At 37.7% G+C, this 20,142-nt stretch overlaps 2 protein-coding genes and 1 pseudogene across 2 annotated transcripts; 1 reads left to right on the top strand and 2 right to left on the bottom strand.

Annotated features, from left to right (window-relative positions):
* The first annotated feature begins 5,123 nt into the window (after window positions 1-5,123).
* On the top strand, window positions 5,124-7,009 carry LOC133687691 (phospholipase A1-Igamma1, chloroplastic-like). The gene has a single exon (XM_062107059.1). The coding sequence runs from the start codon at window positions 5,201-5,203 to the stop codon at window positions 6,788-6,790; it is 1,590 nt and encodes a 529-aa protein (XP_061963043.1). The 5' UTR covers window positions 5,124-5,200; the 3' UTR covers window positions 6,791-7,009.
* A 431-nt stretch (window positions 7,010-7,440) lies between these two features.
* On the bottom strand, window positions 7,441-10,710 carry LOC133677158 (notchless protein homolog; annotated as a pseudogene).
* A 1,001-nt stretch (window positions 10,711-11,711) lies between these two features.
* Window positions 11,712-17,920, bottom strand: LOC133697494 (polyamine oxidase 1-like). Its single transcript, XM_062120091.1, has 10 exons — window positions 17,835-17,920; window positions 17,494-17,743; window positions 17,218-17,337; window positions 17,032-17,093; window positions 16,685-16,839; window positions 15,145-15,288; window positions 13,719-13,868; window positions 12,651-12,905; window positions 12,413-12,494; window positions 11,712-12,299 (listed from the first exon to the last, which is right to left on the bottom strand). The coding sequence occupies exons 1-10, from the start codon at window positions 17,884-17,886 to the stop codon at window positions 12,088-12,090; spliced, it is 1,482 nt and encodes a 493-aa protein (XP_061976075.1). The 5' UTR covers window positions 17,887-17,920; the 3' UTR covers window positions 11,712-12,087.
* Window positions 17,921-20,142: the final 2,222 nt, after the last annotated feature.

Here is a 20,142-nt window from a genome sequence, read left to right as displayed (position 1 = left end):
CTGTCTGTCTCTCTTGTCAAGCATCATATATTTTTATAATCTCTTTAAAAATTCAATAAACACTATTATCAGCCAGAAATGCAATCTAACTAGCCTTATCATTGTAACAGCAAATCATGATAAAGATTTAAACGAAGAAATATAGCTTGATTTGATGTTGTACTATGCCCAACTGTCAAACTAGAAAGGTGATGATGATTTATGGCATTGCTTGGATTTAGAGTTTACGCTCTTGTACAGGATTTTTGACATGGTTATTATATATATAGCATCATGTTAGCAGGATTTTCATAATAAACCACAGACAATTTCCTCTTATTCATTCAAGTTTTGACTCAGTCACCAAATACTTGAATGGTTCAATTAAAAAATTTTATTCTTCAGTTCATCTAGTTGGATCAAGTAGGGTTTTACAGCGTATGGAGGAGGCACCACTGCCAAGTTCCTCCAAAATAGAAACAGAAGTGTGTAAACTGTAACTAATACATAACTCATATGCTTGATCCAACCTAACAGATCCAATAACTATCCTTTTGTTTTGCTCTATTTAGGACGCATCAGTAGTTACATCATCAACTAGCACAAAATAAACTCCATTTTCTCAAATCTGGAATATAAGACAAGTTCAAACACTGATCTAAGACATCAGCGATAGTGGTGCTTCTGATCCTCTCCGGAAGGTGGAAATTTACTGCTTACTCATACTCAGTGAGGGGAAACAACTGAATTAGAATTGACATATCAAAGTCATTTGAAAGAAATGAATAGACAGAAGTTAGAATTAAATATACTCTTAGAACAAAAATTGGTAAATCTTTTAATACTTCCGAACCAGATCATCATTAAAAAAAAAGACCAAACAAAACAACTGTTCAATTCTTATCTTTTGAAATGTGTGGTCAGTAGCACAGTGAATGGTATCGTAATAAATGCATTCTGAACGTAAAAAAGAAAAGAAAAGAAATCATGCATCACGAACTGAATTTGCGTTTCAAATCCATTTCTCGTCACTCTGAAAGACTTGTACTCAGTCATTTTGTGAAAGAGAGTGTAATAAGGGGAGCAAGTTTATATGGCTCAGCCCTCTAGGCTACGCGGATCCTCAGTTTCCCACCAAGATATGTAGATTGAAGAAAGTCTTATATGGTTTGAAACAAGTTTCACGAGCTTGGTTTCAACGGCTTGGCTCTGCCTTTTTACAATGGGAATTCAGCAACTCTAGAACTGACAGCTCCATGTTCCTTCACTTTGGTGCATCAACAACTTTAATAGTTCTCATATACGTGGATGATATTCTTATCACCGGCAGCTCCTCTCAACAGATCTCTTCACTCATTACTAGACTTGATTCTGTCTTTGCTTTACGAGACTTGGGGCGACTTTCTTATTTTTTAGGAATAGAGGTTTCTTACCATGAAGGATCTATGCATTTAAGCCAGACTAAGTATACCTCTGACTTACTGCATCGCACGACAATGTTTAATACCAAAGCTGCCAAAACTTTTGGCGCTGTTGGGCAAAATTTGTCCAAATTTGATGGTACTCCTGTGGAAGAGATCACTCAATATCGCAGTATAATAGGTGCTCTTCAATACCTTACCATTACCAGGCCTGACATTACCTTTGCTGTTAATAAGGCATGCCAATTCATGCAACAACCAACCACAGCTCACTGGTTATCTGTCAAAAGAATCCTTCGATATCTCAAAGGCACATTGCATGATGGATTGCTGCTACGTCCTTCAACTCATTTGACAGTCAAAGGTTTCACCGATGCAGACTGGGGAGCTCAACCTGATGATCGGCGCAGTGTGAGTGGATATCTAGTTTATCTAGGGGATAACTTAGTCTCCTGGTCCTCTACCAAGTAGAAGGTCGTGTCTCGCAGCAGTGCCGAATCAGAGTATCGTGGCCTGGTTTTAGCTACTGCTGAAATCATTTGGATGCAGGCTTTACTACAAGAGCTATGTATTTCTCCTCCTGCTATTCCTCTTCTCTGGTATGACAATATTAGTGCTTATCATATGGCAAAAAACCCTGTCTTTGATGCACGAACGAAGCACATAGAGATTGATCTCCACTTCATTCGTGACCAAGTTCTCCAAGGCAAGTTACAGCTGCAATTTGTTCCCACTGAAGAGCAGCCAGCTGATCTCTTAACCAAACATCTCCCAAGTGCAAGGTTCTTGTTCCTCAAGTCTCAACTGTGTATCATTCCCAGACCCTTCCACTTGCGGGGGGATGATAAACCAACTGATAAACCAACGATGGAAGAGGAGGAGTCTGTTACGTAACTAGCAAGTCAGTTACAGTTAGTTACATATAATAGAAAGTTAGTTATACCAGAAAGTTAGTTAGGCAGTTATGTTAGTTAAGCCAGCTGTGCTGGCAGTTAAGTCGTCTTCTTGTAACAGCTTGAACACACACACACACACACACACACACACACACACACACACACACACACACACACATATATATATATATGGTTATCTCTGCTCTTAAGAATGCAGAGAAATAGAGATTAATATTCTCAAATTCTATCTTGGTATCAGAGCAGAATTTAGCAACACTGATCAGATTGGCTGAGATAAAAGGAACATGAAATACTTTTCTGAGCTGAAAAGAATGTGAATTAGAGACTAGCCAATGAGAACCAGTGTTGGAAATGGATAGATGCTTACCATTACCAACTGTGACTCTTTCTGTGCCTGTTTGAGGTGTAGAATTGTTGAGGTTCCCTTCATTTTGAGTCAGATGATGACTTGCTCCAGAGTCAAGATACCAATCATCACCTGCAGGATTATGAGAAGATGCAACCATAGCAGGTATTGTGTTTTGATTTCCAGCAAAGGAAGTACCATTATTTTGTGAGTTTTGATATGAAATATCAAACCGATGATAACAAACATGAACAGTATGACCAAACTTGCCACATAATTGACATTGTGGCTTTTCAGAGTTGGTTGAATTGTGTCTCCCATTATAATTGTTCCTACCCCCACGACTACGACCTCTGTAGGTGTAGTTGCTGGTATTTGAGATATGGCTTTGTCCTCGGCTGCCATTGTATTTTCTTTCACCACCTCTGTTATTAGAGGGAGAAGCATAACAAGCAGACATAGAGGAGACATGATCAATTGAGCTTTGTTGCTCAAGATGATGCTCAAATGCTAGTAACATATTATGAACTGCTTCAATAGAGATCTTGTCATCTCGAATGTTGATGGCAGTAACTACTGCATTATAGTCAGAACCAAGGCCTCCAAGAAGATTCATTACCTGATCTTATTCTGAAACAGGTTCTCCAATGGCTGCTAGATTGTCTGCAGCGCCTTTAACCTTCATGATGTAATCTATCATGGATAGAGATCCTTTCTTCGTGGATTGTAATTCAAGCCTGAGTTGCATGATTCTGGCTTTTGAAGAAGACGAAAAGGTTTTCTCCAAAGCATTCCATGCAGTGTGAGACGTATTGTAGCCAATGATCTGTGCCATGATAGCTGGCGTGAGAGATGAGTATATCCAGCTAAGAATCATGCGATCTTGTCTTCTCCAAGCGACAAATGATGGATTAATTACTCTTGGACTTAACTCCTTCTCTGTACAGATGGTTGTGCCATCTATGAAATCCTCAAATCCATTGGCAAAGACAACATTGTCAATCTGAGACCTCCATAAGACATAATTCGATCGATCAAGCTTAACAGGCAGTGTATGATTGAGCATCTGATGAGTGGGGATGGACGCCATTGTTGTGCTTTGTCCAGAGTCAACCAGACCAGAGGTAGATGAAGATTGATTAAATGCAGAAGCCATGGCTAACAAGAGGAGGCTCTGATACCAAGATAGAATTTGAGAATATTAATCTCTGTTTCTCTGCATTTTTAAGAGCAGAGATAACCATATATATATATATATATATATATATATATATATATATATATATATATTCAAGATGTTACAAGAAGACGACTTAACTGCCAGCACAGCTGGCTTAACTAACATAACTGCCTAACTAACTTTCTGTTATATGTAACTAACTGTAACTGACTTGCTAGTTACGTAACACACTCTTCCTCTGGTTTATCAGTTGGTTTATCAGGCAATAGTCAGTAGACAGGTACATATCAATTGATAATCTGCCTTGTTTATTTTAACGGAGTGGTTTTTGAACTCAAATCTTGCTTTATAAAGCTCAAGGCTTCACGAATTGCTTGACTTGGAACTCGTCAAAACTTCAGGTTCCTCAGGCTCAGAGGAAGTTGGAATCAACAGTAGGGGTAACTTGCACCAGGTGTTGAATGTGAGAAATCTACTTTAAAATCCACATTCTGCTAAGACTTCTGGAACCAAAAATCGTAAAAGAAATTTCCAGGAAATGCGAAGCATCGTTAATTTTCCTTGTTCATTTCTTGCAAAGTATTAGCCCACCTAATCCCCTATGATGGGAGGACCGAGTACATGTATATATTTCCTGCAAACATTAATTCAAACAGACAAACGACGTCAGACATTCAGAATACCAATCTGTCGTGGGCTCCTCAATTTTGACATGGTCCATGCATGCAACTGGGTGGAATGGTCAGAGCATGCATGGTCTAGCTTTGATTTTCAAATCCCTGTAAGTGAAAAAATCAAATGCTATTATAATTTAATATACACCAAGAGCGATCGAGACTATAAGGTCGCAAAAAACTATAAACTATAGCAAATTGTGGGACCAGGTGGGAGATAGAGAAATCCAAGCTATGACTAAAACCATAGCGAAAATATAAATTATATAGATAATTTTTCTTCAGACCATGTCTCTGTAATTTTTCTTACATTAACATAGTCAACAAAATCAAGATAGTAAAGATAAACTTAAATCATAAAATTTATCATTAAAAAAAAGACTAAAAGATTGTAATTTAGAAATCTTCAAGAAGGATTCTAATTTCATATTTCTTCTAAAGGTTGTATAATTTACTCGTCAGAAAAAATGAAAAAAGAACAAGTCAACTTTATTGATGGTTCAATTACTCGTATGATGAGTTTCTTAGAACCAGTATGTTCATCAGTGCTGTGTGTCTATATAAGCCCCTCCCTAGATTTCATCAACACCCTGACAAACACTTTACGCTTTCCTTCCTAAGAATTTGGCTTCCTTTGATTCAAATCACAAGCTTTTCAGGAATTCTACAACCAGTGAACCACCATGGAGATGTCACCATTAACACAAGTCACAACAAAGAAAACAAGGTCAAAGAAAACCAGAAGGGCGTGGAAGTTGAAGCTTAATATCACATGGCAGGCTATCAAGAAGGCAGTCAATGGCAGCATCAAGAAACGTCCCACGGGTCTCCGTCTTCATTTAAGCTGTGCAAGAAGCCTGAGACAGCTTTCCACTAACCGAATCCATCAAGAGTCAGATGTAAAGCCCCATAAAGATAACAAATCAAAGAAAAAGGCCTGCCATCCCAACAAAACACTTTCTCATCTCTTCCATGTGCCGTATACAGCATTGGATTTTGTAGACCTAGGAGATCACATGACTCCTACAATGTCTCCCAAGCAGAATATATCAGCAATGTGGCAAGAAATCCATGGCTTAAGTAATTGGGACAACCTTCTTGACCCTCTCCACCCGAATCTTCGACGAGAAATTCTCAAATATGGAGAATTTGTTGAAGCTACTTATGATGCCTTCGACTTTGATCCTTTATCGGAGTACTGCGGGAGTTGTAGGTACAACCGACATAAGATTTTCGAAACGTTAGGCCTTACCAAGCATGGTTACAAGGTGAAAAGGTACATTTATGCCTTGTCCCATGTCGATGTGCCTCAATGGTTAAAGAGGTCACACGCTATGTGGAGCAAAGATTCCAATTGGATGGGTTATGTTGCTGTAAGCAGAAAAGAAGAGTCGCATAGAATCGGCCGTAGAGACATAATGGTCGCATGGCGGGGCACCATCGCACCATCAGAGTGGTTTTCAGACCTCAGGACAGGTCTAGAGCTTATTGACAACACAAATGTGAAGGTTCAAGAAGGGTTCCTCGGCATTTACAAATCCAAGGATGAGTCCACCAGGTATAACAAGTTAAGTGCCTCTGAGCAAGTTATGCAAGAAGTGGTAAGACTGGTGAATTTTTATAGAGGAAAGGGTGAAGAGGTCAGCTTGACGGTTACAGGCCATAGCTTAGGAGGAGCATTAGCACTCCTAAATGCTTATGAGGCAAAGACTGTCATTCCGGATCTGTTTGTTAGCGTCATTTCTTTTGGCGCACCAAGGGTCGGAAACATCGCCTTCAAGGAGAAGCTCAACGAGCTAGGAGTCAAGACCCTACGCGTTGTTGTTAAGCAAGATATAGTCCCGAAACTGCCTGGCCTGTTGAACAGGATGCTTAACAAGTTTCATGGATTAACTGGAAAGTTGAACTGGGTTTATAGGCATGTAGGGACCCAGTTGAAGCTTGATGCGTTTACATCACCATACTTGAAGCATGAATCTGACCTGTCAGGGTGTCATAATCTGGAGCTATATCTTCACCTGATAGATGGGTTTTTGAGCAGCACATCAAAGCATAGATGGAATGCTAGGAGAGACCTGGCATTGGTAAACAAGGGTAGTGACATGCTGATAGAGGATCTAAGAATACCAGAGTTTTGGTACGACTTTCCATACAAGGGACTCGTGCTGAACAAATATGGTAGATGGGTTAAACCTGGCCGACAGCCCGAAGACATCCCTTCTCCACTTGGTGTCGAAACACCACCGAAACATGATCGCCCTCGCCCATTTTAGATTTCGCACTGACCAAAATCACTGGTCCAATTCTTCTGTTAATATGTATAAAGGCGTCAAATTTATTTATTTATTATTTTTTTTAACTCGTCTCGAAAGTTGTAACTGCTTTGCTTTATTTTTTACACTTGAAGCCCAATTTTTTTCTACTGGAAACGTCGTGTTGTCATTATTCTCTCTTGTATTCGTTAATCATGAGTTGGAATTTGGCTGAGCATTCTTGGCTGCGTTTCTCCGCTTCTAATCTTTTACGTCTCTCGACACAAAAAGATAAGCAACATGTCTTCGATATTCAAATAAAATGGAAAGACACTATAACAATTCATAGTGTTTTTCCAGGAGAATTACAATGTTCTGTGAGGAGAATTTCAGTGCTTTCCCTGCCTTTTTTAGCTTTTATATTAAAATGGTAAGTTCCGAGTTTATTTGCCATTGATTTGCAAAAGGCTTGAACTGAAGCCGAAGCAGAGGCGGAACAAACCGAATGCCATCCAAGCTCTTTTTGGCCCAAGTTATCGGCTTATGCAGATATCACTTTGATTCAATAAAAAGATGTTATAAGTTCATTTTTTACCTACAAAATTCGGAAATTCAATTACAATTTCAGTGAGCGCATCCTCAAGGAAAGTTCCATGTTATGTTTTTTTGCACTAGCTAACACCAACTCTTGAATCCTCAAACGTTATAAAGCACCCCATATTTGTTGGCCACTTGGCCTGCCATTCGTCCACATTTAGCAGCACAGACAATGACCGCCTAGCTTAATAAACCTGCTAGAGTAGAAAGATTTTTCGTATTTTTACTTCAGTGGATAACAGATGTTCTACACTTAAAAGAAATACCTTCAGTGTAGAGTCTTTGCTCCCACTTAAAAGAAGCCTGCTGTCTGCAGACCAGCTGGCGGGGCATCATGCAATTATAATGAGAACCACTGTAAAAATAAGAGTATGGGTGTTCCAAAGTGATTGAAACAAATCAAACCTGATCCGATAAACAGGTCCAACATGGCTCGAAAAGCAGGAACAAATTTTCTAGTGATGCCATTCCATAGCTTCACAGACTTGTCAAATGATGCACTAGCCACCCATTGCCCATCAGGTGAGAAGTATACATGATTTACAAGCTGCATCAACCAAAAAGTAGTTCAATACTTTAGCTAAAAAAATAACACTTGACCGGCAGAATTTGCAAGATTCACAGAAATGTTAAAAATTAGCTCTTCACATTGCACTCCCAAAAAACAAGGATCAAGAACAAGGATGGCAAGCAAAACAGAAAATCATTTGTATCCTTTGTACCTGTTGATGGCCTGTCATACGAGCTTTAGGGTGTTTGCTGACAGCTGGTTCCCAGAGGAACATGGTGAAATCATCAGAACCTGAAACTAGTCTTTCAGGAGCACCGTCCTTCATTTTATTGTGTACCTTTCCAGAGCAACCTATAACATTTATAAATAGGTCGGAATAATCAGTTCCATATAGACAGAATCCTAATCACTCTTTAGTACAAAAGCACAATGTAACACAGAAAACTTTAAATGCTGGAAATTGATGCTTTTTTTTAATTTTGCTGCAGTTTTCTGGAAATCATGGAACATCCTAAATTTGCAGCTCTAACTCAATTATACCATTCCATTGAGCAAACCAAAGGGGAAAAGAAAACAAGTGCTTGCATTTCTCATGTTAAATTGCCTAGATCTAGGAGCAAATAAATTAAGCAAACACCTGGATAAATCCCCTCTCCCATAAACTCAAATGATGTCCTTGACAGACAGATAGTAAAATATTCTATATAAGCTTCGGCAATAGAATATTTTTAAATTTGAGTGTATGATATCAGATCAAAAAGAAAAAGGTTACAGGTATATGCTGGGATTGAAGACCAGGCCCAAAAGAGTCTCCCAAAAAAGAAACTTCAGCCTTTTTTTCCCCATTCATATTTAGATTGCTGTATCCTTCTATGAGTAAATGAGTAAGAGCCCAGCTTCAAGGTACAAATCAACAGAGTTCCAGAACTACGCAAAGATCCATTGACCATTCAACTACTGCATACATAGTACTTGAATATTTACAACCGATAGTTACCACAAGGGTGAACACTTGTTAACCGATGATGGTTTTAAAATCTGAAATTACATTACAAAAGCCATGCTCATATCCCTCGAATATTAAGCTAATTCATAGATGATAAATGTCTAGAGCCATCTTCATCACAATGCAACAACTGAAGCAAATAGTAACTTTACCTTCTTCATTTCCTCTGTAGAGGAACATGTTCTTCCTGTATAATCAAAAGCTCCTGTGCGAAGAACATATTCAGTGCTCAATCCAAGAGAGTTAACCCAATGCCCATGACCCTAAAACAAGAACCATATGCCCAAGGGGGGAGTCATTAAGAGAGGAAAAACAGTTACACATCAACAATTGAAGTTTGAGATTATCAATTGGAAACCTAAAATCTACTTGGTAAATATAGCAGGGAATATTATTTTCCACAGAAAACAAGCAAAACTCTACAAGATAAATGTGGTAAGAAAAACAGTACTAAAATCACTGTCAAATAAACAAAATATGTGCATACAATTACCTTTAATTCACGAATCAACTTCCCTTGCGAAGTTTCCCACACTTTAACGGTACAATCCTGGGAGCTGCACCATTGTGATGAATACAGGTGAAATATAGGGCTAACGCAAGAGCAATGGATATGAACCGCATTTTGACAGCATTTGATTTTCTGAGACTAGATTTATCAGTCAAAAGACTAATCTGTGATGGTAAGAAAAGCGCAAAGGCAGATAATGCCAGCTAATCTTCTAGAAAGGACCCCCATCCACCATCCACTTCTTGTTTATGGAAGGAAAGAAATTCAGTCAATTTTGTTATGGACTGTGGAATCTTCTAATTTTTTCAAGTCACTTAAACACAAATCTTCTGTAGTGATTGAATTTATCTCACTTGTTTATATGATCAGCTTCCAGTAGGTTTTGGACAATAGTTGGGACAGAGTCATCTACATCCAGTAGTTTAAGTGTCAATTTATTCCAGTCCTATGTTCTCTCTAGTACTGATCAGCTATAATGTAAACCAGGATTCTTGGGTGGATCAGCCGAAGACCTTCCCTTTGTAAATTTTAAGCTCTCAGATAAGAATAGGAGTGGTGGTTGTCTGATGAATATTTCACAGAATTGCGGAACAGAAAAGCATACGAACCCAGTATATATTACTCCATCCCCACCCCATTTCACACAAGTTATTGCAAGTGTGTGGCCACTGAGACAAATAATTGATTTCCTTAATGTTATAAGACCCACCCAAGAGAAGTACAATACAAGTTGTTGCAAGTTGTTGCAAGTGTGTGGCCAGGTACTGTCTTTTTTTGTATTCTTAAGCAGCAACTTCAACTACTAATTAGCGCAAGCAGGATGAAAAGGAGAGATGGCTTAGATTATCAACCTGTACATGTAAACATCGGTGTCTGGGTGTTCAGATCCCATAGACGAACAGTGGTGTCCTCAGAGCCACTGGCCAATTGTCGCCCATCTGGACTAAAGGCAACTGAAAGTACAGCTTCTGCATGACCTGGAGTAACATAAAAAGAAAAGGCAGAACATGTAAGAAAAACAACTTAACACCACTCACCTGGGGTGCTGGTAATTTGACCAAACAAAACAATGAAAACAGATCGTACATGTAATGGGGGATAAAATTCTTGAGAGGTAGAACTAAAAGAGTTTCATTGGAGATGACCGAAACTAGCTAGTTACTCAAAACCGATATAACAGCAGAAAGAAAGCAACATTTCCATCACTCATAACTGTAGTTAAGCAAGCAGTTAAACAGTCCCCTAAATTGTTCATACAATAACTCTCGATACAAGAAGGAAACCACTATTATACCAGTAATAGTCGCAGAACAACGATTTTGTAGAATGCCGACATTTCAAAAAGATGCTGTGAAATACATATTTTTATTTAATGGGGCTTAAAAAAATTGATTAAATACTATTATTTTTAAACACAACAATATAATTATTACGCTTTAAAATAATAATATTTAAACATAATTTATTTTTAAAGTCTAACAATTTAATAAGTAGTCTCTTTGTTAATTTTTTAGCTCAACTAATATGCCGGTTGATATAATTGTCTGAATCGATTTACCTGAACTATAATTTTATAATTTTTTTAAAAAGTTAAAATATAGATCAATTTGTAAATTAAAAATAAATTCTAATTAAACTAATAAAAGATTATTATTCACATAATAGTTATTTTTTAATTTTTAGTGTCAATTAGCTGTCCGATTTAACTGAAAATTATAAACCAATAGATCTGCTCATCCCTAATTTAAATCACGGTATTCAAAAGTATACTATTTCTCCATGTTAGTTTGTGATTTATTTTTATTTTGTATACTATTTGTCCAATTTATTTATTTATTAAAAAAAAACACAATGCAGTGGGCTCATAACTGCAAAGAATGCCGTAAAAACCTTTACATTTATATGCATGGATAATAATGTCTCTGGGAGCCCTTCTTATTTTAGGCTTTACAGAGAATCTTTTGGTTGTTTCGTTTCTCTCAGTATTCCATTCAGAAGCAAGGCCTTGTCCAAATCTGACGGCCTTGAACTTTTTTATCCAGTGTTCATCATCATCATCATCATCATCATCATATATATATATATATATATATATATATATATATAGTTTAACGTGGATATCCGAGCGATCACGCAAAACGATCATGTAAGCCTCAAGTGATTATCATATGAACAATCATAAAGCTCGAATCTAAGACCACAAAAAAAACAAACCTCTTGATCCCAAGTTTTTATCACTGGAATTTGACTGTTCATTGCTATAGATGTTGCCAGTGCGACAAACACCAAGTTGCAGCACAATTCAGAAGGTAGATGATTTTGGAAGAAGGGGTTTTCTTGTATAAACAAGTGGCTAGTACAATTAGAATCAGAAGTCTGCTTCTTTTTCATCGATCCCCAATTAGCCAACTTTACATGTATGCCTAAAACAATCCCCTCCCAGGCGCCAAACAAGCAAGGCCCCTCTACGAATCTATAAGCATCAGGAGTTGGACATGTCTGTTCACCCCGTCGCATACATCTGCCCGTTTTCCTGCAGTTTTTCCCGTTTCATTCTATTTTCTGAAGGGCATGAAGGATCTGGATTGAATTTGGGTCCAAACTGATCCAGCCAGCTCCTTTTTCATCAAACATATATATTATCATCATTAGCTAGCATCATCAAAGCTGGATTCGTTAGTAGGTCCATGTAGTCATAATATCGCTTCTTGAAGACCAACCTTGCCACTAAGATACAGGTGAGTAGGAATGTCACATTTATGAAGGCTTGGGACTGCCTCTGTCTGTGTGAGTGTTAATGATCCTGTCAATGCCAGCAAGGGCTCTAACAAGAATGTTTGACTCCCACTTTTTCTTTCCTTCTCTTTTCTCATTTCTTCCACTAGTGAATTGCTTGTGTCAATACCTATTTAGTCGATCAAGAATATATATATATATATAAAATGTAAGATCCAGAAAGCACATTGGCATATAGAGTTCCTCCATTAGAAGTCATAAAAAGAAATTCTGTATTCTCACCAGCAAGATATCCACCATGGACGTAACCACTAAATCGTTCACTGGTGTGTTCACCAGTGAAGAAGATGCGTCCTACTGGGGCCTGATCAAAACAAGCAAGATTTCGAAATGCATTTCAAAGCACACTCTTTATTTATTTTTCCCCTCCCTTTCTATGAAAGAACTGTAACTTCGAATTGCCATGTACAGCCAGAGTGAAAACAGACAAACACATGCAACAGAAATAAGATGGAAATACCTTAATGTCATGAACATCTTGATTGTCTGAAATGATGGGGTAGTTGCTGTAGCTGCCACGCTGGAATCTGTTGTTCCACCAGCGGGGCACAAGTATATCAGTGGCATTGGGTATATGGGGTCCAAACATGTCCCTAAGCACCCCCATGGCTTCTTCCAACGTCTCCTTGTCAGACTGTGCTTCAACGCGTTTCGATTCCCCATTCGTCAAAGTCACGACAAGGATATTCGAACCAGGATATGCATTTTCCATGTGCTGATGACAAAGCAAAAATCAGCAGCCAGCTTGGATAAATCCAGTGAGTTACTAACTATGATTTGATTATTAAGAGATACTATGCTTATCAATCAATCAAATCTATTTGCCATTTTAACGGCATAGAATCTGCATTGATATTACATAAAAAAACACTGAAAATAATGGGGATAGTGAGATCCCACATTGCCTCCGCAATAGACCACAGATGATCATTAAATTATTTCAATCCTCTCCTAATCAAGTGAGAGGAAATAATTTTAGATGTTGTGGGTCTCAAAATTGATTATCATGTCTCCGCATAGAAAAATAGAAAGTAAGAACAGGCTGACATTGCAACCGATTCCCTCAATTAAACTAATCTCACCAGCTCTAATACAATGACAGAAAAACCAGGTGCGTCGTAGCTCGAAGAACAATAAAAAACAAATAATGCAAGAGATTCTAGTTTGCTATCTGTGCAAGAAAGCTAATCAACATTTTTTTATCATGATGCTGAAACTGTTTGACGCTAGATCTAAGTTGCCAAGCAGCAAGCTGTGCGCGTATTTTCGATTGGAAATAAAATATCAACATCATGCAGTCTCTTGACAAGTTGACCTCCTAGACTAAAGGTTGGCCTGGAGTTGCTGTTATTGGAAATTTTAAATGCAAGGCACGTTGGGACAGGCACAGAATCGAATCGTTGTCTTGAAAAGGGCAAGAAGTTCCAAATGTAAACAATTGTTTTCAAATTCCACTCAATATACAGAAGCAAGCAATGCAGAATGGGGAACAGCAGCTTGGGAAGCAAAAACAAGGAGGAGAAATAACCTGCCAGAAAGTGTAGTATCCCCTTCGCTCGTGAGCGTAGATGAAGAACTCTTTTCCGGGACCACATGGCCAGAATTTGTATGGGAAGTTCAGGAAAATCTTTGTATATACCATCACATCACATTTCTCTATGGCTTCTGTTTTCCACCTCTGCATTATTATTATTATTTTCATTTAATTAAATACTTGTACAGAGAACAATTACTTATAATATGATGGGAGTCAGCTTTGATATCCTAACTTCCTACGGAAAAAAATAATCCAGGTGATGTATTTCCTCAATTTAAAATCAAGGGAATAAAAGTTCATACTCCCCTGAGGCATTCCAGGAAGATCTACCCAGCAATTACGCAAATCATGTGAACAGATTGGCATCCTATAACCTTCACTAGAAGGTACAGATCACATGCTGAGCCCCTGTGTATTTGACAACACATAGGCTTGGGCAATTTGACAATGATTTTTCCGTTGAAAGTCCGGCAAGGCAAGAAAAAGAAAATTACGTAATTGAAGCAATCAAACCGCAAGATTCTTAACCGGTGCCTTGTAATTTGCGATGTTTAGCTCTTCCTTTTCAGAGTAATAATCTTACATCACACAAACTGCTCACTTGCCTGTTTCCCAGGTCAATTGATCAAATCACAAAGATTCTTACGTACGGTTCATGGCTAGATGTTGGAGTTGACACACCAGTGTGTCCAAGAGGAATCCACCAAATGTAGGCTAAGGTTAAAGAAGAAAAGGGAAAAAAGAGTTATCCCTGACATTGATTTTATTTATTAATTTACTTTGAAGAGATCCCTAGCTATCATTGTTCACTGGCAGTGTTGATGGGAAACAACTGTTACAAAATAAAAGATAAAAACTTGAGTTGTCTCATTAGGGCCCTACGCGTGGTGATTCAACCAAATGATCCACCAAGGAACAGCCAGCCAGCCATTTGTGAGCCTGTGGGTTACCAATTCTGTGGATCACCTTACATGCAACCCACGGTTTTTGCTCTCATAAAGACAGTAAGCCACCTCGAAAAGATATCTTTTGCATCATCAAACCACCTAAACCTTGTTTAATACAGGCCCTAGCTGCCATGACTTCTTGACTCTTCTACTTAATGATAGTATTTAATTTCCTGGGCCACAACCCTAAATATCGAGGGAAGAATCCTGCTACTCCTACTCCCCAGGGCCTAGGTCCTTGTCCCTATACAGGTATAGATTCCCCTCCATTGGACCAGGACACATTGAAAGCTCAAGATGTGACCATTGCAAACCAAAGGGAAACAAAATAAAGACATTGCAGGCGTCGTGCATTAAGACAGATAAAAAGAGTATCAGAACCATCACCTGAGAGGGATCATTTATGGATATTTGGAAGCAGCACACACATGACTCGCTAGGTAAGTTAAATAGAGGAAGAGAAGACGTACGGGTAAGGGAGGCCTGAATGAAATGAGATCACTCTGGAGGACACCAATGCTTACTGACAAAATCACATAATTGGCTTCGTAGATGCAACCATCCTCCGTTTTCACAACAACGCCGTTTCTCGAGTGCTGTAATTCCCTGACAACCTGCCCCAAATACGTGCCACAAAATCATCATACATTAAAAAAAATACTAAGAGGCAATAAGATTATAAGAATTTTAATGGTTATTTTTAAAAGTATTTTTTATATTTTTTAAAATTTATTTTTAAAGCTCTCAAATATGAGAGGGTAAAAATGAATAGTACTACTAGCAGAATCCAAGCAAATCAACAATTATTACAACTCAAATGATCAGATTCTGTGAAGTCAAAGCAAAAGATGGAGATGGAACAGAGTCGAAGAAGAATCTAGATGTATCTATTAAAAAAAAAAAACACCCAACATTAAAGTATATAGTAGTGCTAGCTCACTGTTCAATCACCCTAAGGTTTCATTAGGTTCTGAGCTCTGACTTTTTAGAGCAAACTAGGCAATCTTTTTTTTTTCTCCCCTTCTATTTTGCTTTAGGTAACAGAATACAGGAAACATAAATGAAGAAATTGACAGGCCTAGCTAATCTCATGTTCTTTGAGTTGATATGACATCTCAACCTCCTAACCGTAGTGGTCTAATTCTTGTCAGTGTTAGAGCAACTTGGTGTTCATGGACCTACAGATTCAAAAGCGGTAAAAAGCACTTTACTGATTGAAAGATGACGAGGAACCTTTTGCCAATCAATGGCTATATGATTGAAAAACGAAGAAAAACGAAGCATGTTGGTGGGTCAGTTTTTAATGGCTCTATGTAGGGGTCCTCACTCAAAAAGTTCACTGATAGTTTGGTTTGTTTTCATCATCGGGATTTAGCAAAGGGTCAAAGACTGGAAATTTCTAGGTCTGGCTGGATTGCTAGTGACCTGGTTTCCTTTCAGCTTTTCCACGGACTGAAATTATGTAAAATATAATATAATACTAACAGTGAATGCTAATCGACAGAGTCCATTTCCATGAAAGGTGGTGAACATTTCAACAAAAGCCCAGCAAAAATATTCCTTTCGTAGCTCCAATGTTATAATGATATGAGGGGAAAATATTTAAAACTTTACCACTGTTGAAATATTGGAAAAATAATAGAACCCAGAAAATAAAATTGCTGGATTCTTGGCAAAATGGTAGTAAGAAAAGAATATCTAAGAAAAGGCTTAAAACGTCATTATCTGCAAGCTCCAGAAGTTGGTCGATCAATCTTAACAGCAACAAGATAGCTTTGCATCTGCATGCATACAGAACAGAGCACAGTTTCCGATTTTTTTCTTCTTTTTTTTCTGTTCCTTCTTTTATGTTTTCACTCTATTAAGAATTAACTGTGCCCCTTTGCCTTAATAATTGCATAAAAGCGATAAACAAATCTAAAACAGAACAAATCAGAAACAACAAAAAAATAAAATAGAAATCAAAAGGCTTTTCCACTTCTTTCTTTCTTTCTTGTCTGTTTTAATTACCTTGTTGAGTTTGAGACGGTTGTCCAAGATTTTGCCCTCGGAGGTAAGAAGAAAATTCTCAGCCATTTTGTAAAGCAGGTGCTCATAGCCTCTTTCATCTGCTACTAGAAATTCTCTTTCTCCAAAATCTACAAACGTTGATATTGGCTCTACCTCTGTTTTCACAAAATAACCCATTAGAGTCTCTGTTTCTGTCTTCAATCAATCATTACAATAAAAGAAAATAAACCCGTTTGTGTTTATTAATCTGTACTAATTGTTTTACAAGCTAAACCAGACTAACAAGATACTTTCTTTTCCTGGGAAACCAGCAGAAAATAGAGTGTAAAATCAATTGGAAAACCAACCTGCCATCTCAAAGTCATGAAGGATAAAGTCAATGGCAAGCTCTATTGGCGTCTTTGGTGAACTAAACAAGCACAAAACATCAAAAATTTAAGAATAAAATTAGTTAAGACCATCAGGAACTATATCTTTATTGATTAATTTTAGCGGTAAAAACCAAAACATCACATTAAAGACTTGGAATTTACCTAGGTGGTTCATTTACTTCACCGACAAGGTTTGCTTCTAAACTCTTCAGATTCTCAATTGCTAAGTCCACCGCCTTCTTGTACGAGTCTGCCGCCACTCCACTAGGATATATTTTCCCACTACACCAACAACACAACCACTTTCTTTAGCGTCCGAAAAAAATTATGTTCTTGAGATTTCAGTGTCCAAATGTTGTAGCATTTTACATCATTTTTAAAAAAAAAAAACATGTGAAGAAAAATAGAAAGCTCAGAATCTAGCCGGGATACAGATACCTGCGATCATAGATATTATAACGAGCATTGCTGTAATCAGAGAAACAAGTGCGGAGGCCAGATTGGGAAGCAAGTTCCCAAACAGGGTTGGACTCTTTCCCACCAACTCCGGCGATCCAACCGGCTCCAAGCTCAACCGAGACGCCACCGAAATTATCCTTTCGGATCCTACCACCTATACGGTCTGAAGCTTCCAAAATCACCATATCCTCTATTCCATTCTCCGCCAATACCTTTCCCGCGGATACACCTTTAAGACAAGAAACAGAACAAAATAGCTTAATTTTTAGTCTCGAATTACAAGTGTTCGTGCATGTATGTATGTGTAGGTTGGGAATTACCGGAGATTCCAGCGCCGATGATGATGACGGAGGAGCGTGGAGGGGAATCCATGAGAGGGAGGGAGGGAGAGAGGTGTGCGTGTTTTGTGCGCTAAGACATGAAGAAATAGCGGGAGTCAGTTTATATAGGTGTTTTTCTGTTATTTTTATTTTTTAACGGTGGTCGATGGACGTGTGTCTCTTTCTCTATCATCATGAAGTTTGACCGGTTGACTGACGTCGATATAGGTAGGTAGTGCTGGTATTAGATCGAAACTTAGAATGTGATATCAATATGCGAATTTTTTTACTGTGCTTATGGAGTTATTAGTAATATTTTATTAATTATTTTTTGAGATTCAAAAGGTTTTATATATATATTAAGGGCCAAGTGACGGTCTAGTAATATTATTTTTATTTTTCTCGGCTGTAAGCACAAGTAATAATTATTAGTATATTATAAAAAAAAGTATACTCTTCTTTTTTATATATATGAAGACAAGGGGGGGAGTTACGTGTAGGTGAAGCGGGCAATTTACCCTTCTTAAATTTTCAAAACATTAATCTTAGTATATAAAAAAACATTCTCGTCCGTCATTGATCCAAGAATTAATATGAGCTGGTACAACTAATCCTAACACAATATAAAACTAGCTAGTTGTGGATTTGGTATAGCTAGCAGCCTACTAGAAGATAATTTTGTGTTAGTGTTTTTAAAAAAACTAGAAGATAATTTAAAAAAAAAAAACTAGAGGGGGGTGTTTGTGTTTTGTTGAGCTTTAATCTTGGAAAAATTAATTAATTTTGGAAAGCCTAAAAAAAAATAAACTCTAACTTGTAAAATGAAAAATTGGTTCTTCTCTCATTCTTCCGCTCGTCTCACCTGAATTTCTCTGCGAGTCATTGAATTCAAGGAGTTAGCGTGTCCGAGCTGTCAATTTTCGAGTGTGAATGGCATTAAATAGGGGGGGTGGGGGGGCGGGGCGAGCTGCCCGTGACATTCGTTATTTTGTACACCTGTGGCATCGATTTAACGGCTAGTTTACATTGGGCTGTCACGTTTGTCAATAAGAACTCAGCTCAATCGTGGCCTTACATTGCATTTTTTAAGAGTCGACCACTACACAGTTCATACAAGTATCGGGGAAGGAAAATACCAAAGAGATCAGGTGTCCGTTTGTTTATGACGTTTGTTCAGTTATTACAGGTTCTTGTCACAAGATTGCTTTTGCAAAGATGCATACGTTTCGTTAGGGTGATATGGCTCTTAGACTATATTAAATGAAACAAATGTAGCTTGATTTGAAATGTTCCTTTATCCACTCTTAAAAGAAAGCCAATTGAAATAGAACAGATCGATGACGAGATGTACAAACTGTATAATGAAGTTGTTTAGAAATAATACCAATACGTTGAATAATCGATTAATCTCTTAGTCAAGCAATATGATTTATTTCTTTTAGTCAAGATATCTAGTGGCTTGGTGTTAAAAACTCAAGTGGTTACTACCTGGTGGTGTTAAGTAAGCCAATATGGCTGATAATTGGTACCTCCAAAAGTTTTCTTTGATAGATGTGTTTATTCTGATATATTTATGTTAGTAATTTTATAAAGAGAGAAAGAACAATGATATTTTAAAGAGATAGACTTAAAAAATAGATATACTGAAAGTGTTAAGAATGAAGAGATTGTAAACCTTGAATTTAAAGACTCATGGTGTATTTATAGCTCATTAGTCTTGTCTTTTTCTGGAAAAGAAGAGCTAAAGTGTAATTTTAGCCTTGTGATATTTTGAGTTGTATTCCACTCAAAATAATATATATGATTAATGTAAAATAATAAGGGACCCGCGTGGAGTCCTAGAAAATTTTCAAAAGAGTGTTGGGCTAGGGCAAGGTGCTCGAGCCCATAGAGATGAAAAATGGGTCAAAACACGCTGCCTAAACCCAAACATGTTGGACTTGAGTGCGATGACTTAAGTGCTTCTTGGGTATTTTTTTGGGTTTTTTGCCTTTTTTGATGGATTTATTGGGCCCGTTTTTTTTGGATCCATTAGTAGCTTTACGAGTCTTTGTGTTATTAATCTTTAAAGACTTGTAAAAATACTCGGTTATCATGACAAGTTCATTGAATTTTTTTTGTATGAGAAAAGAAGTGAAAACCCTGAGTAATATATCAGAGAGCCCATGTGTAAATGCATGTACCATGGTAAAAAAAAATCCAAGTATACAAAGGGGGAACCCATACTTAGAAAATTCTCAAATGGTTATGGGGACGAACCCATATCAACGTCCATGCTTAGAAAAATTTCTAAATGGCTAGGAGGACA

Source organism: Populus nigra, chromosome 1, assembly GCF_951802175.1.
Source record: "Populus nigra chromosome 1, ddPopNigr1.1, whole genome shotgun sequence".
Taxonomy (NCBI): domain Eukaryota; kingdom Viridiplantae; phylum Streptophyta; class Magnoliopsida; order Malpighiales; family Salicaceae; genus Populus; species Populus nigra.
This window is presented reverse-complemented; position numbering and strand designations above follow the sequence as displayed.